At 45.2% G+C, this 15,000-nt stretch overlaps 1 protein-coding gene across 1 annotated transcript in view; it reads left to right on the top strand.

The window, feature by feature from the left end:
• The window catches only part of LOC135111615 (probable G-protein coupled receptor CG31760), a 109,531-nt gene that overhangs the window by 80,916 nt on the left and 13,615 nt on the right, over positions 1-15,000 (top strand). The window contains 4 exon segments of the mRNA XM_064025116.1: positions 323-455; positions 1,770-1,923; positions 6,908-7,017; positions 14,594-14,812. Coding sequence (XP_063881186.1) covers positions 323-455; positions 1,770-1,923; positions 6,908-7,017; positions 14,594-14,812 — 616 coding nt within the window.

Here is a 15,000-nt window from a genome sequence, read left to right as displayed (position 1 = left end):
CCTCCCAGTTTTCTTTCTTTTCACTATGATATTACTTCCAATGTCACTTTATTCCCATTCTCCTCTCTTATTTCTTCATTCCCCCTTCATTTTTATTACTTTTCTCTTTTCCCATTTTTTCCTGTTTCCCTTATATTTTCATAATTTTTCTCTTTTTCCGTTTACTTCCCTCACAGTTTCCCCCTCTCTTTTTCACTTCAGTTTATTTCCAGTCTTATGTTCATTTCCTCTCTATTTTAACTATTTTCCATCTTCCTTGCATTTTTTCCCCTTCTACTTTCATCACTCATTCAATCCCCACTCCCCCTTTTCCTCCTGACAGTGGCATGGGAAGGTAAACAGAACCGCAACACGTCCTTCTTTGATATGATGTACACGTGTCACCCCTGTCCTGAGCACTGCCCTAACTGCACGAAGGAGGAGCCCTGTGACGCCCCGTACAACTGGCCATTCAGGTGAGAAGCCGTCGGGTGAGGTGGGTGATGCTGGGAAGGAGATGAAATAGGAGGGAAGGGAAGGTTTGGAAAGGGCGGTGAGGTAGTGGGTGGGGTGAGGAATGAAGGGTGAGGGAAGGAAGGAAGGAAGGGAAGAAATAGGGGTAGAAATGGAGAGAGGAGGGAGGGAAGGGGAGAAAGAAAGGTAGGAATGAAGAGAGGAAGATGAAAGAAGGGAAGGAGTGGAGTGGAGGAAAGGTGAGGATAGGTGAGAGAGGGTGAGGGAGGGAAGGAAGAGGAGGGGGTGAAGGAGGGACGGCTGGAGGAGATAAGGAAGGGATGAGGAAGGAATGGTAAGAGAAAACGTGAGGGGAGGGGAGGAGGAGAGGGAAGGAGGAAAGGCAGGGAGGGAGGTAAGTGAGGGATGGTGGAGGAAAGGAAGGGAGAGATGTAGTGGAGGAGTGAGGGATAGAGAGAGAGAGAGAGAGAGAGAGAGAGAGAGAGAGAGAGAGAGAGAGAGAGAGAGAGAGAGAGAGAGAGAGAGAGTCAGACAGGATGGAGGGGAGAGAAGGAGAGAGAGAGGGAGAGAATGTGTGAGGGATATACGGAGAGAAGAAGAGAAGAAGACAAAGAAGAGGATACAAAAGAAAATGAGGAAAAGAAGAGGTGAAGATGGAAAAAAGATGACGAAGGAAGAGGAGGAAAAAAGACAGGAAGAAAAGAAAGAAAAAAGCAAGGAAGAAAGTAGGAGGATGGGGAAGAAAAAAAGAGAGAGAAGAAAAGAAGAGAAAGGAAGAGAAAAAGATAGAAGGGAATAAAGTAAGGTAAAGATGAGGAAAGAAAAAGAAGTTGGGTAATAGGGAGTGTGGGAAGAGAGAGAGAGAGAGAGAGAGAGAGAGAGAGAGAGAGAGAGAGAGAGAGAGAGAGAGAGAGAGAGAGAGAGAGAGAGAGAGAGAGAGAGAGAGAGAATGCTTACGGCGTTTCTCACTGAGCAGGAAAGTGGAAAGGAGGAGGAGGTAGAGGAGGAGGAGGTAGAGGAGGAGGAGGAGGAGGAGGAGGAGGAGGAGGAGGAGACAAAGGAGAATGGAAGAGCATGGCAAAGGACAGGAATCGTGTGCGTGTGTGTGTGTGTGTGTGTGTGTGTGTGTGTGTGTGTGTGTGTGTGTGTGTGTGTGTGTCCCTTTCTCTTATAAGTGGACTCATGCTGGGCTGTATTCTTTATTAAACACACACACACACACACACACACACACACACACACACACACACACACACACCTGACCCTCTTCCCCCTCGTTAAGCGTCTCACCCACCTCCCTTCTGTGCCTCCTTCAGGATAGCGCTGTTGTCCATCTCGCTGCTGTGCATTGTGTTCACCTTCGTGTTGATGGCGCTGGTCTACCACTACCGGAGCGTGAAGGTGTTCCGACTCGCCTCGCCCACATTCCTCTGCATCTGTCTCATTGGCTGCACCATCATGTACTTCGAGGTGAGGCTGAAGGTGATGAGAGTGAAGTGGTGGTGGTGTGATAGATAGATATATACTTAGATTCATTAAAGTAAGAATGAGTGGAGGCGTATTACCGATAGATAGATAGATGCTTAGATTCATAGAGGTAAGAATGAATGGCGAAGTGAGTAATGGTGAGGTTAAGTAAAAATAAGACGAAGAACTAAGGATTCTAAAGCATGGATGGTGAGGTGACAACGAGGGTGATATGAATGTACGAGGCATGGATGGTGGAAGGAGATGGAGGCAAGAATAACGCTAGGATGAACTGTGCATAGCGAGGAGAGGTGGCGACGAAACACGGGTGGGATGTAACGTGGATGATGAGGAGTGGAGAGATGACGGAGGCAAGGAAAGGCTAGGATGGTGAGGTGAGGGAGTGAAGGTGCAGTAAATATAGTGAATGGTGAGACGAGGAGAGAAAGAGACAGTAAAAGGCCAGGTTAAAGTGTGGGCGGTGAGGAAGGATGAAACACCTTACCTTACCTGACCTTACTTTACCTGACCTGACCTTACCGAAATCAAAACGTAGGTAAACTAGAGAGAGACAGAGATAGATAGAGAGAGAGAGAGAGAGAGAGAGAGAGAGAGAGAGAGAGAGAGAGAGAGAGAGAGAGAGAGAGAGAGAGAGAGAGAGAGAGAGAGAGTGTATATATAAGAGGGGGAAAGTGAATTTTTATCTCTTATTCTGAGTTAGGTCTGTTAGGGAGGGAGGGTGCATGACAGAGAGAGAGAGAGAGAGAGAGAGAGAGAGAGAGAGAGAGAGAGAGAGAGAGAGAGAGAGAGAGAGAGAGAGAGAGAGAGAGAGAGAGAGACGATTGTACGTGAGATATAGAAGAAAACAACCATGTACGTGTGTGTGTGTGTGTGTGTGTGTGTGTGTGTGTGTGTGTGTGTGTGTGTGTGTGTGTGTGTGTGTGTGTACACCCTGAGGACAAGAGGACGGGAGAGAAAAGGAACCAAGAAAAAAAGGAAGGACGGGTGAGAACGAAAGAAAATGTAGAAATAAATATTTGTGAGGTGTTGGATGAGAGAGAGAGAGAGAGAGAGAGAGAGAGAGAGAGAGAGAGAGAGAGAGAGAGAGAGAGAGAGAGAGAGAGAGAGAGAGAGAGAGCTATTTGATTAAGAAGTTTTGTTTTTTCCCTCTTCCCCCTTCGCTTTTCCCTCTTCTTTCTCAAATAGATAGATGGATTGATAGATAGATCGATAGATAGATAGATAGATAGATAGATAGGCAAACACACACAGACACACACACACACAGTTATAGAGATAGATAGATAGATAGATAGACAGATAAATAAATAAGTAGATAGACAGACAGACAGACAGACAGACAGACAGACAGTTTATGTATGTATCTATCAATGCAAGTAATCATCATTCATCAACAACACCACCACCTCACTTATAACACCTTCACTCTTTCTCACATTCTTACATCACACATCCTCACAATGTCGTCACCCTTCCTCTTGTGTGTGTGTGTGTGTGTGTGTGTGTGTGTGTGATTCCCGCAGCAAGGGTGTAGTGTGAGGGAAAAATGTAGCATACTTTCTTTCCCTCCCTCTCACTCTCTTTTTTCCACATCAGTTAGTCTCAAGTGACAGGGAGGATGGATGGGTAGTTAGGTTAGGGTTGGTGGGGATAGTCCTTCCTTTGCTTTTGCTTTTCTATACGTGTTTTGTTAGGGTGGCTTCTACATCACTGAGCTTGAATGGGAACTGTGCAATTGTGTTTTGTTCTTGTGTGCTACAGGTAGGAGGGAAAGGAAGGGTGGGGGGTGGGGGGAAAGCCTTCTTTCTTGCTTGCTTTTCTATCGATGTTTTATTTAGGCGTTCATATCGATGATCCTGAACAGAGGCAGAACAGTGCAGTCTTTTTTTTTATTTACTTTTTTAATTCACAGGTCATAAAAGGAAGAAATGGATAGATGGGGAGAGATCTTCTTTCATGTTTACTTTCTTTCCACCGTTTTGTTACAGTCTTCATATATCTGATTCTGAACAGGGGCAGGGCAGTACAAACTTTTTTTTCTCGAGTAGCAGCTCATGAGGGAAGGAATAGATTGGTGGGGAGTAACCTTCTTCTCTTCCTGCTTTCCTATCTTCTCTTTGTTTTAAGTGTCCATACCAGTGAATCTCGACAGGTACGCATTAATACAAACTTTTATTTCTGCGGTGTGTTGGTAGGGAAGGGAAGGGTGGGTGGGTGAGGAGAAGCCTTCCTTTCATCGTACTTTTCTATCTCCTTTTTAAACTTTCCATATCACTAAATCTCTACCGGAACCAGGTAATACAAACTTTTTTATCTGGCATTGTACTCACGGGAAGAGGGAAAAGGAACGGTCGGTGGGTGGGGAGAAGCCTTCCTTTCCATACACTTTTCTATCTCCTTTATAAACTTTCCATATCACTGAGTCTCAATAGGAGTGCAGCAATACAGTGTGGCAGTGTGTCGTGAGGGATGAATGGGTGAGTGGGTTGGTGAGTGAGCGGGAGGGGAGGAGCCTTCTTTCATTCCTACATTCATATCCCGGCTTCCAGATCACTGCCTCTCACTAAGAAGAAGGCAATACCCAATGAAAGGAAAGAATGACTGAATGGCTGGCTGGCTGGCTGGCTGGCTGGCTGGCTGGCTGGCTGGCTGGCTGGTTGGTGGGGATACGTCTTTTAACTTCTTACCTTCCTTTCCCTCCTTCGTTGTAGTACAAAGAAAAAAATCCATAGTGTAGAGGAGACCATCAGACAGGTAATCTTGTTATAAGCCAGAGGACTTTGTTACCTCGCCCTCCTCTTCTTCTTCCTCCTCTTCTTCCTCCTTCTCCTTCTCCTCCTCCTTTCAAACTGTAAGACTCAAATCCTACGGTTCCACACCCATAATCCTTTTTCCCCTCGGTAGCTTAGTCCTAAATATCCTTTTGCTCTCCTCCTCCTCCTCCTCCTCCTCCTCCTCCTCCTCCTCCTCCTCCTCCTCCTCCACCTCCTCCTCTTCCTCCTCCTTCTCCTCCTTCTCTTCCTTTTCTTTTTTCTTTCACCTTAGTTTTTCTTCTTCTTCTTCTTCTTCTTCTTCTTCTTCTTCTTCTTCTTCTTCTTCTTCTTCTTCTTCTTCTTCATTTCTTATCTTTCTTCTTCCTCCTCCTCCTCCTCCAATTATTTTTCATCATTTTCTTCCTCCTTCCTTTTCCTTGTTTTTTTCCCTACTTCCTTGTTCTCATGTTCTCTTGTTCTCCTCCTCCTCCTCCTCCTCCTCCTCCTCCTCCTCCTCCTCCTCCTCCTCCTCCTCCTTTTCTTCTACCTGTTTTCACCTGTGCTTCTTTTTTTATTTTCTCCTTCCTTTCATGTCATTTTTTTTCTATTTATTCATCTTCTCTTTCTCTCTTTTATCTTGTCATGCTGCTCTCTCTCTCTCTCTCTCTCTCTCTCTCTCTCTCTCTCTCTCTCTCTCTCTCTCTCTCTCTCTCTCTCTCTCTCTCTCTCTCTCTCTCTCTCTCTCTCTCTCTCTCTCTTCCATCAATATATTGGTTTTAAGTTCAAGTTTTCTTAAACATTATTTTACGTAAACAGAGAGAGAGAGAGAGAGAGAGAGAGAGAGAGAGAGAGAGAGAGAGAGAGAGAGAGAGAGAGAGAGAGAGAGAGAGAGAGAGAGAGAGAGAGAGAGTGAGTGAGTGTAAAGGATAAGAACCGAAAAGCTTAGAACTAAATGAAAAGGAGGAAAGTAGGAGGAGGAGGAGGCGGAAGAGGAGAAGGAGGAGGAGGAGGAGGAGGAGGAGGAGGAGGAGGAGGAGGAGGAGAAAAGAACAGGGAGTGAGAGAGACAAGGGAAGAGAGCAAAGAAGGGAAAAAGTGACGAGCAAACGAAGAGAGGACGAAAAAAAGGAGGTGCAGGTAAAGGAGGAGGAGGAGGAGGAAGAGGAAGAGGAAGAGGAGGAGGAGGAGGAGGAGGATGTAGAAGAGGATATAGAGAAAGGAGATGAGAGAGAGGATCACAGGATAGCGCAGTGAAGAGAGAGAGAGAGAGAGAGAGAGAGAGAGAGAGAGAGAGAGAGAGAGAGAGAGAGAGAGAGAGAGAGAGAGAGATGCCCCAAGAACTAATAATGGAAAAAAAGGCAGAAAAAAGTCTCTCTCTCTCTCTCTCTCTCTCTCTCTCTCTCTCTCTCTCTCTCTCTCTCTCTCTCTCTCTCTCTCTCTCTCTCTCTCTCTCTCTCTCTCCCGTTCCTTCATCTTCAGCATTCTTCACCACCCCATCCACCTCTCCTTCCCCTCCCCCCATCACCTCCACCCCTCCCACACGCTTAGTCTCCTTCTTCCCCCTCCTCCACCCCCTGCTCCCCACCATTCTCCCCTCATCACAACTTTAAGCTTCCCATTCACTCCCCATTCCTTCTCCCCTCCCTCCCCATTCCTTCTCCCCTCCCTCCTCTCCCTCCTGGTTAACTTCCCTTCATTTTTTGTTGAGTTAGCTTTCTTTCTTTATCCTTCCCTTTCCTTTCTCCCATTTTCTGTACTTTTTTATTTTTTTATTTTCTTTCTTTCCCCCTTTCCGTGTTTTCCCTTCTTCCTCTCCTCTTTCTTCCGTACTAACTTTTTTTTTCTTGGTACTTTTCCTTTATTTTCTCCTTTCTTCTTCTCTTTCTTTTTCTTCTCGCTTTGTGTTCTCCGTGGTATTCTTTCTCTTTACCAATTCCTTCCTTGCTCCTCTCCTTTCTGTTTTTCTTTCCATACTGTGTGCACCAACATACTAACACACCGCGACTTAACCTTGTCCCTCAGTCAGCACACCAGTCACCCCTTCTCTTAGTAACCAGTAAACACCCACATCAACACCAGTACCTCAGTAAATAACATGTAAACTAACACAGTACACACCTTTATCCTCCCCTGTAAGTACTCCTGTCATCCTCTCTTCCAGTAATCTATGTGACTCCGTGTAACTCTCTAATCAATACGCCTCTCTCCCGGTAGATGGCAGCCATATTCCCAGTTCTGGACACCTACTCCTGTGTGGCGACGAAGTGGACACGACACCTGGGCTTCTGCATCACGTTTTCTTCGCTCCTCATGAAGACCTGGAGGTGAGCAGGGTGACGGGCGACCAGCAGGAAGTAAACTGGTTGGTTCGGTTGGGGTTCCTTTCCTTCTGATTATTTTCATTTTTCTTTTTCTTTTCCTGTTTTTTTTTTTTTTTTTTTTTTTTTTTTGTAGGGGATAGTAGTGAGTGTTATTTTTCTTTCTTTCTTTTTTTCTTTCTCTTTTTTTTTCTTTTGTATCGAGGAACAAGATCTAAATTGGTTACTTCTTTCCGTTCTTCTGTTTTGTTGTTGTTGTTGTTGTTGTTGTTGTTGTAGTTCATCTTGTTTTCCTTGTTCTTTTCTTCTTCTTCATCTTCTTTTTCCTTTTCTTCTTCTTCATCTTCTTTTTCTTTTTCTTCTTCTTCTTCTTCTTCTTCTTCATCTTCTTCTTCTTCTTCTTCTTCTTCTTCTTCTTCTTCTTCTTCTTCTTCTTCTTCTTCTTCTTTTCTTCTTCATCTTCATCCTCTTCCTCTACTTTTTCTTCCACTTCTTCACCTTTTTCATCATCTCCTCCTCCTGAAGTCAAGAGCGAGGCTGCTAAGGGGAGAGGAGGAGAAAGTCTACTAAATTGCCGGCTCTCTCCTGCCTATCTCCCCCATCCCCCTAAAAAAGGCAAACCAGAACAACAAAAAAGTCTTTCCAAATCGGAGGTCAATTTCTTTCCGGAGATAAGCCCGCCCCGTGAAGGTCGTCGTGTTTTCAGCCCCGAGTAGCGTGTGGTGGTCGTGCGGTCGTGCGGTCGTGAGGTCGTGAGGTCGTGAGGTGAGGCTTGTGTCTGGCTGAATTGCTGCATGCTAAAACTGAACATTTGGGATTAACAAACCTACCATTGCTGTGTGGTACATTTCTCCTTGATTACTAACCGCTGTGAGACGTCTTTCTCCTCTTGTACTGGCCAGAAATTACAAATCCATTCATCTTTAGCTCGATCTTTCCTGTAGGTGCCTATGAAGACCTCCTGCATTGCCTCTGGTGACGGAAACCATTACACAACGCACTAAAATTAACACGCCTGTCCTCTTAAAACTTCCACAGACAAAACATCACTTTCTTCACACCAGCGATACATTTATTATTAGATTTGGAGCAAGGCATTTCATTTATCTTAGAACATCAACAACACCTCCCTCCAGTACATTCAAAATCTACATAATTGAAGCCACACGAGTTTTTAAGGATGTTTTTTTTTATGATCCTAGAGATAGATTGACAAGATCTCTATAGTATTAGCAGGAGAAGCAGTCCTGATAACCCGGCCTATCATCTCTGCGGCCTTTGAAACTAGTTGAGGTGAGACAGCGGAGCGTTACTGAATATGGAACCTGTTGTATTTAATTTAAAGGAGAGTAGAAGGGAAGGCAAGAGGAGGATGAGGAGGAGGAGGAGGAGGAGAAGTAATAGGGAAGGAAGGCATGATAAGAGGAGGGAGGAAGATAAAGGGAATAGCCATGATGGAAAGGAAAGAAGAGGTTAATGGAGAGAAGAGAAGAGGGAAGAGGAAGATAAAGAGGAGTAAGAAGCGATAAGGAAAGGATAAGAGGTATAGGTAATATGAAAGAGGAAGAGAAAAGGAATGAGGAGGAAGAAGAGGAGGAGGAAAAAGAAGAGAAAGAAAAGAAAAAACAGAAGAAGAAGAAGAAGAAGAAGAAGAAGAAGAAGAAGAAGAAGAAGAAGAAGAAGAAGAAGAAATAGCAATGGAAACAAAATAAGACTGGGGAAGGAGACAAAAAGAAAAAAAGAAAAAAAGACAGAAAAACGAGAAACTGAAAAAAGAAAAAAAAAATAAATATATAATAAAGGCGAGCACTTGAGAATTTAAAAGGACGCTTAAGAAAAAATAAAAGATACTTATATTTTAGAAGAAGGATGATGAGGAAAGGGAGGTAATGAGGGAAGGTTTTATTAAAGTTACTGACACTAATCTGATCCCATTTAGTAGTAGAGTAATTGTAATAGTAGTAGTAGTAGTAATAGTAGTAGCTGTAGTAGTAATAGTAGTAGTTGGGAGGGAAGGGCGAGGTCATAGGGCCAATTCAGATCACTCTAGGTCACATCGTCACTTCGGGTCACTCGAGGTCACTTTAGGTCACTCCAGGTCACTCCAAGTCCCTCCATCTCCCTTCACCTCCCTCCAGGTCACTCCAGATCACTCCAGGTCACTTCAGGTCATTTCAGGTCACTTCAGGTCATTTCAGGTCACTTCAGGCCACTTCATCACATTACAGGTCACTCCAGGTCACGTCAAGTCACTCCAGGTCACTCCAGGTCACTTCAGGTCATTTCAAGTCACTCCATGTCACTTCAGGTCACTCCAGGTCACTCCAGGTCAGTTAAGGGCCAGTAGGTGACCTTTCTCAGTCCTCCCATCAAACTTCCGTACCAGGAATTGTGTTTTCCTTTTTTTCTTTCTCTTTTTCTTTCATTTCTCCTCTTTTTTCTTCTTTTTCCTTTCTTTTTTTCATCAAGTTTATGGTCGTTTGTTTATTGGCTTTGTTTATTTCCCTTGTTTACTTTCCCTCGTTCTTTTGTTGCTTCTTTCTTGTTTTGTTGTTTGGTTTGTAGTTGTGTCTGTTTGTTTGTTTGTTTGTTTGTTTGTTTGTTTGTTTTGCTTGGTATGTTTATTTATTTATCTTTTTTATTTTTTTATTTTGTTGTTTTTTTTATTTCATCTTTTCTTTCTTGCTTTTTTTCATAATTTACGTTTTTTTCTTTTCTTTTTACGGATTCCTTAAATTTTAAAATGTATGTGTTAATTATTACCTCTATGTGTGTGTGTGTGTGTGTGTGTGTGTGTGTGTGTGTGTCCGTCCGTTCGTTTGTCTGTCTGTTTATACCCCTTTCTCTCTCTCTCTCTCTCTCTCTCTCTCTCTCTCTCTCTCTCTCTCTCTCTCTCTCTCTCTCTCTCTCTCTCTCTCTCTCTCTCTCGTCCTACACACACACACACACACACACACACACACACACACACACACACACACACACACACACAAGGCCACACTCTCAACCAATTCGCAGCCGCCATTCGTTACCTGAAAAAAACAGACCAATCAGGAGAGTCGAGGGCGTGACTCATGAGAAGCAATCAACCAATCAGCAGCAGAGATTTAGCTGTGACGTAATATTCTCTCTGTGACGTCACCTATCGCTGCCTGTGACGTCATCTTGTTTTCTGCACTATAGAGGAGGGAGGAAGAGAGGGAGAGAGAGAGGGAGAGGGGGGTGAGGGAGAGAGGGAGAGGGAGACAAAAGGAGAGAGATGGAGTAAGGACAAAGAGAAGTATTGCTTTCAGAGAGAGAGAGAGAGAGAGAGAGAGAGAGAGAGAGAGAGAGAGAGAGAGAGAGAGAGAGAGAGAGAGAGAGAAATGAAGGAATAGAGAGAAAAGGAAATAACGAGAAAGATTAAGAAAGAATGGAAAAATAAATGTGTGTTCGTGTGTGTTCGTGTGTGTGTGTGTGTGTGTGTGTGTGTGTGTGTGTGTGTGTGTGTGTGTGTGTGTGTGTGTGTGTACCGAACGGAAAAAAGGAAAAAAAATAAAACAAATAGGAATGTCAGGTGGAAAGAGAGAGAGAGAGAGAGAGAGAGAGAGAGAGAGAGAGAGAGAGAGAGAGAGAGAGAGAGAGAGAGAGAGGGGCTGGCACTGTGATTCAATTTGGTGGAGGTGTTGAGGTGAGGCATTCTCTCTCTCTCTCTCTCTCTCTCTCTCTCTCTCTCTCTCTCTCTCTCTCTCTCTCTCTCTCTCTCTCTCTCTTGCTTTTTACTGCTTTTCTTCATTACTTGTCGATTAAGAAAGAAAATAGAGAGAGAGAGAGAGAGAGAGAGAGAGAGAGAGAGAGAGAGAGAGAGAGAGAGAGAGAGAGAGAGAGAGAGAGAATGCGTATGCTCAAGTTAGCAAGTTTCCTTCATTATCCCTGAGCTATGAGGAGGAGGAGGAGGAGGAGGAGGAGGAGGAGGAGGAGGAGGAGGAGGAAGAGAAGGAGGAGGAGAGAAGAAAATGATAATGAAAATGAAGAATAGTACGAATAAAAATACGTAAGAAATTGTAGAGAGAAGAACAAGAACAAGAACAAAAACAAGAACGAGGAACACAAAGGAATACAAAGGAAGTCCAAACAACAACAATCCTTTAGGTCCTTTCGTGGCTGTTTGGGTAAACTATTCCACGAGAGATAGGATAGTACAGGAGGAGGAGGAGGAGGAGGAGGAAGAAGAAGAAGAAGAAGAAGAAGAAGAAGAAGAAGAAGAAGAAGAAGAAGAAGAAGAAGAAGAGAAAAGGATAAAAAAGGAGGTGAAGTAGAAGGAAGAGGAGGAAGAGAGATAGAAAGTGAGAAAATTAAGGAGGAGGAGGAGGAGGAGGAGGAGGAGGTGATAGAAAAGAGACCAACATGTCAAATCCACTACGTCTCACCAGCACCACCACCTCCTCCTCCTCCTCCTCCTCCTCCTCCTCCTCCTCCTCCTCCTCCTCCTCCTCCGTAACCCTTCCTGTCACGTCACCTGGTGAGATGGCGGCCACGTCTTTCCGTCTCTCCTAGCACCTGTCTCTCACATCACCTCTCCCTCTCCCTTCCTCTCCCTTCCTCTCCCCTCTTCTCCCTTCCATCTTCCTCTCTCCCCTCCCCGCGTGTCTTCATGTCATCTGGAAACACCCTTTGTAGCCATTTCCTAACCTTATACGAAGAGGAGGAGGAGGAGGAGGAGGAGGAGGAGGAGGAGGAGGAGGAGGAGGAGGAGGAGGAGGAGGAGAAGAGTAAAATTTATTCTCGTGTATATATATTTTTCATTTCTTGGTTTCTCGAATAATGAAAGAAAATATTACGAGGGAAAAAATGAAGGAAAAAAAAATATATATATGTACATTAGTTAGTTCACCTGAAAATACTCCTTTGTTTTCTCGGGTTTTGAGTTGTGTTATGTTTTCTTTTCCCTCTCTCTCTCTCTCTCTCTTTGGGGTGAGAGGGAGTGGTGGAGAGGAGGGAGGAGAGGAAAAGAACCACCCACTTATAAAAAAAAAAGTCTTTGAATTCACGTTTTCTTTTGTTGTCTTGTTTTGAGATCTCTTTTATGGGTCTCTCTCTCTCTCTCTCTCTCTCTCTCTCTCTCTCTCTCTCTCTCTCTCTCTCTCTCGTTCATCGGTTTTATCACTGCTCGAGACAGTTTCATTTTTATGCTTCACTCACAAATTCTCTCTCTCTCTCTCTCTCTCTCTCTCTCTCTCTCTCTCTCTCTCTCTCTCTCTCTCCATCTGGGCTTCTGAACCACTGAATGAACCACTAAATGAACCGCTTGAAGCTTCACTCCCGGTCCGTAAAGCTTCATTTACAGGTAATCCGAAACTTTAATGAAGGTTCGGTTACCTGGAACTATTTTTTGGGGGGAGGTGGTGGGGAGATGGAGTGTGGGGAGGTGGGAGGAAGTAGGGGAGGAGAGGGGGAGGGAGGGTATGATTAGCACATTTTATTGGTGGGTTCTTGCGCGCGCACACACACACACACACACATCTTTTTTACTCCTCTCTCCCTTTTTCTCCCTCTTTTTTTCGTAACTCCAGCCCTGTTTTTCCTCTCACATTTTTTGCGAGTGAGAGGTAATGAGAGGAGAGAAGTGAGGGTGGGATTAGCGATGTCGAGGGAATGAAGTGCCCGGGGTGATGAGGGAGAGGCTTGGGAGAGGAGGTGGGAGAGGGACATGGAGGGAGGGGAGGAGAAATGGTGGGGAGAGGAGAGTTGGGAGAGGGTCATGGAAGGACACAGAGAGAGAGAGAGGGAGGGAGGAAGGGATCAGAGAGAGGGGTATGGAGGGAGAGGGAAGGGAGAAGCGGGGAGAGCTAGAGAGGGGCGTGGAGGGAGAAGGGAGAGCTGAGAGACGGAAACCTTGATTAACTGCAGTGAAAGCAAGACCTATCACGAGATTCAACAGGTAAACTTGTGTATGTATGTATGTATGTATGTATGTATGTATGTATGTATGTATGTATGTATGTATGTAATGGCTAAGAGAAAACAAGCGAGAAAAGGAAAGAAAGAAAATCACAGCCACCACCACCACCACTACCACCACCACCACTGCACGCAACCCCATCCGCTGCACGCAACACGCAATACACTCAAGCAGGGAACCTTACAAATTATCAGTGTTCATTTTTTTTTACAGCCGTGTTTCTTGTGTTCTCTCTCTTACCTGTGTGTGTGATGGGAAGGTGTGGATTCTCTCTCTCTCTCTCTCTCTCTCTCTCTCTCTCTCTCTCTCTCTCTCTCTCTCTCTCTCTCTCTCTCTCTCTCTCTCTTAATACCTGACTTTTCTATTTCTCTTTCTAAGTTTTCCTGTTTCTTTCATTCCTTCTCTCTCCCTCCTTCCTTCCTTCCTTCCTTCCCTCTCGCACTCACCCACAAACTTTTCTTCCTTTTTTTTTTTCCTTCCTCTCCCTCATTCCCTCCTGACACCCTTCTCTTTCGCTTCACCCTTTCCCTCCTCCTCCTCCTCCTCCTCCTCCTCCTCCTCCTCCTCCTCCTCCTCTTCCTCTTTATTTCCTGCCGTCGTTGGACCGTTTCGAATGTGAGCGAAGATGTCTTTCGTGTCCCTCCTCCTCCTCCTCTTTCTTCTCCTCTTCCTTCTCCTCCTCCTCTTCCCCATCCTCCTCATCATCATCATCTCATCCTCGATCTCCACCTCTCCTCACCCTTATTTCAGTCCCTCCTTCACCACTCCTTCAGGTTACTTTACTTTGGCTCCTACGTCAGCCCCTCCTTCAGTCCCTCCTTCAGGTAACTTCAGTCCTTTTTCAGCCCCTCTGTCAGGTAATTTCAGCCCCACCTTCAGGTTATTTCACCCTCTCCTTCAGTCCCTCCGTCAGCCCCTCCTTCAGATTCCCACCCAGCAAGTCTCAAAGGACGCACACGGGACCAGTGGAGTGCCCCGCGGCCGGTACATAGAGGGCTCTGGAAGGCACTGTAGGGCTCTAGTGGATGCAGGAGTGGCAGGAGATGTGGGTGAAGGGCAGGGCTAACTAGGCTGTGTTTAACAAGGTCGTCTGTGTAGTGTTGTTGTGTAAAGATTGTTGTTGTTGTTGTTGCTGTTGTTGTTTTTGATGTTTTTGTTTTTCTCTTGTTTTTTTTCCGGTTGTTTATTTGTTGTTTCCTTTCGTTTCGTTCGTTTTTTTCTTTTCTTTCGTCTCTCGTTCGATTTCTCACGTTTCTCGTTTGTTTTTTCTCTCGTTTCTCGTTTTCTCTCTCTCTCTCTCTCTCTCTCTCTCTCTCTCTCTCTCTCTCTCTCTCTCTCTCTCTCTCTCTCTCTCTCTCTCTCTCTCTCTCCTAATCTAACAAAACCAAACCAAACCTACCCAAACCTCACCTAACCCAGCCGAACCGAACCTAATCTAACCAAACCTATGAATTAATGACGTGAATGAGGTGCGAGGAAGAGGGAGGGACTTAAGTTAACCTAAACTACTCTAACCAAACCAAACTAACCTCACCTAACGTAAACCTAACCTAACCTCACTTCACCCAAACAAATTCTAACCTAACCTAACCTAACCTAACCTAGCCAACCTTACCTGACCTCACCTTACCTCACCTACAGGGTATCGCTGACATACCGCGTGACTTCAGCACACAAGATCAAGCTGACGGACAAACAGCTGCTGCAGTGGCTGACGCCCATCCTACTGATCATGCTGGTGTACCTGAGCGCGTGGAGCCTCAGCGCCACGCCCTCCGCCGAGGTGAAGGCCGCTGACTCAGGGCTCAAGTACAAGCAATGCAAATATGATTGGTGGGACCACTCGCTTGCTGCCGGTGAGTGGGAGAGAGAGAGGGAGAGAGGGAGAGGGAGTGAGGGGGAGAGAGTGAGGCAGTAAGCTAGAGTGAGTGGGGTAGGAGGAAGAGGGAGAGGGAGACAGTAAGCTTGTGGAGACGTGAGAGGGATGTGAGAGAGAGAGAGAGAGAGAGAGAGAGAGAGAGAGAGAGAGAGAGAGAGAGAGAGAGAGA

The sequence above is a fragment of the Scylla paramamosain genome, chromosome 22 (assembly GCF_035594125.1).
Source record: "Scylla paramamosain isolate STU-SP2022 chromosome 22, ASM3559412v1, whole genome shotgun sequence".
In the NCBI taxonomy this organism is placed as follows: domain Eukaryota; kingdom Metazoa; phylum Arthropoda; class Malacostraca; order Decapoda; family Portunidae; genus Scylla; species Scylla paramamosain.
The sequence above is the reverse complement of the archived record's forward strand: the minus strand, read 5'-3'. Positions and strand labels throughout refer to the sequence as shown.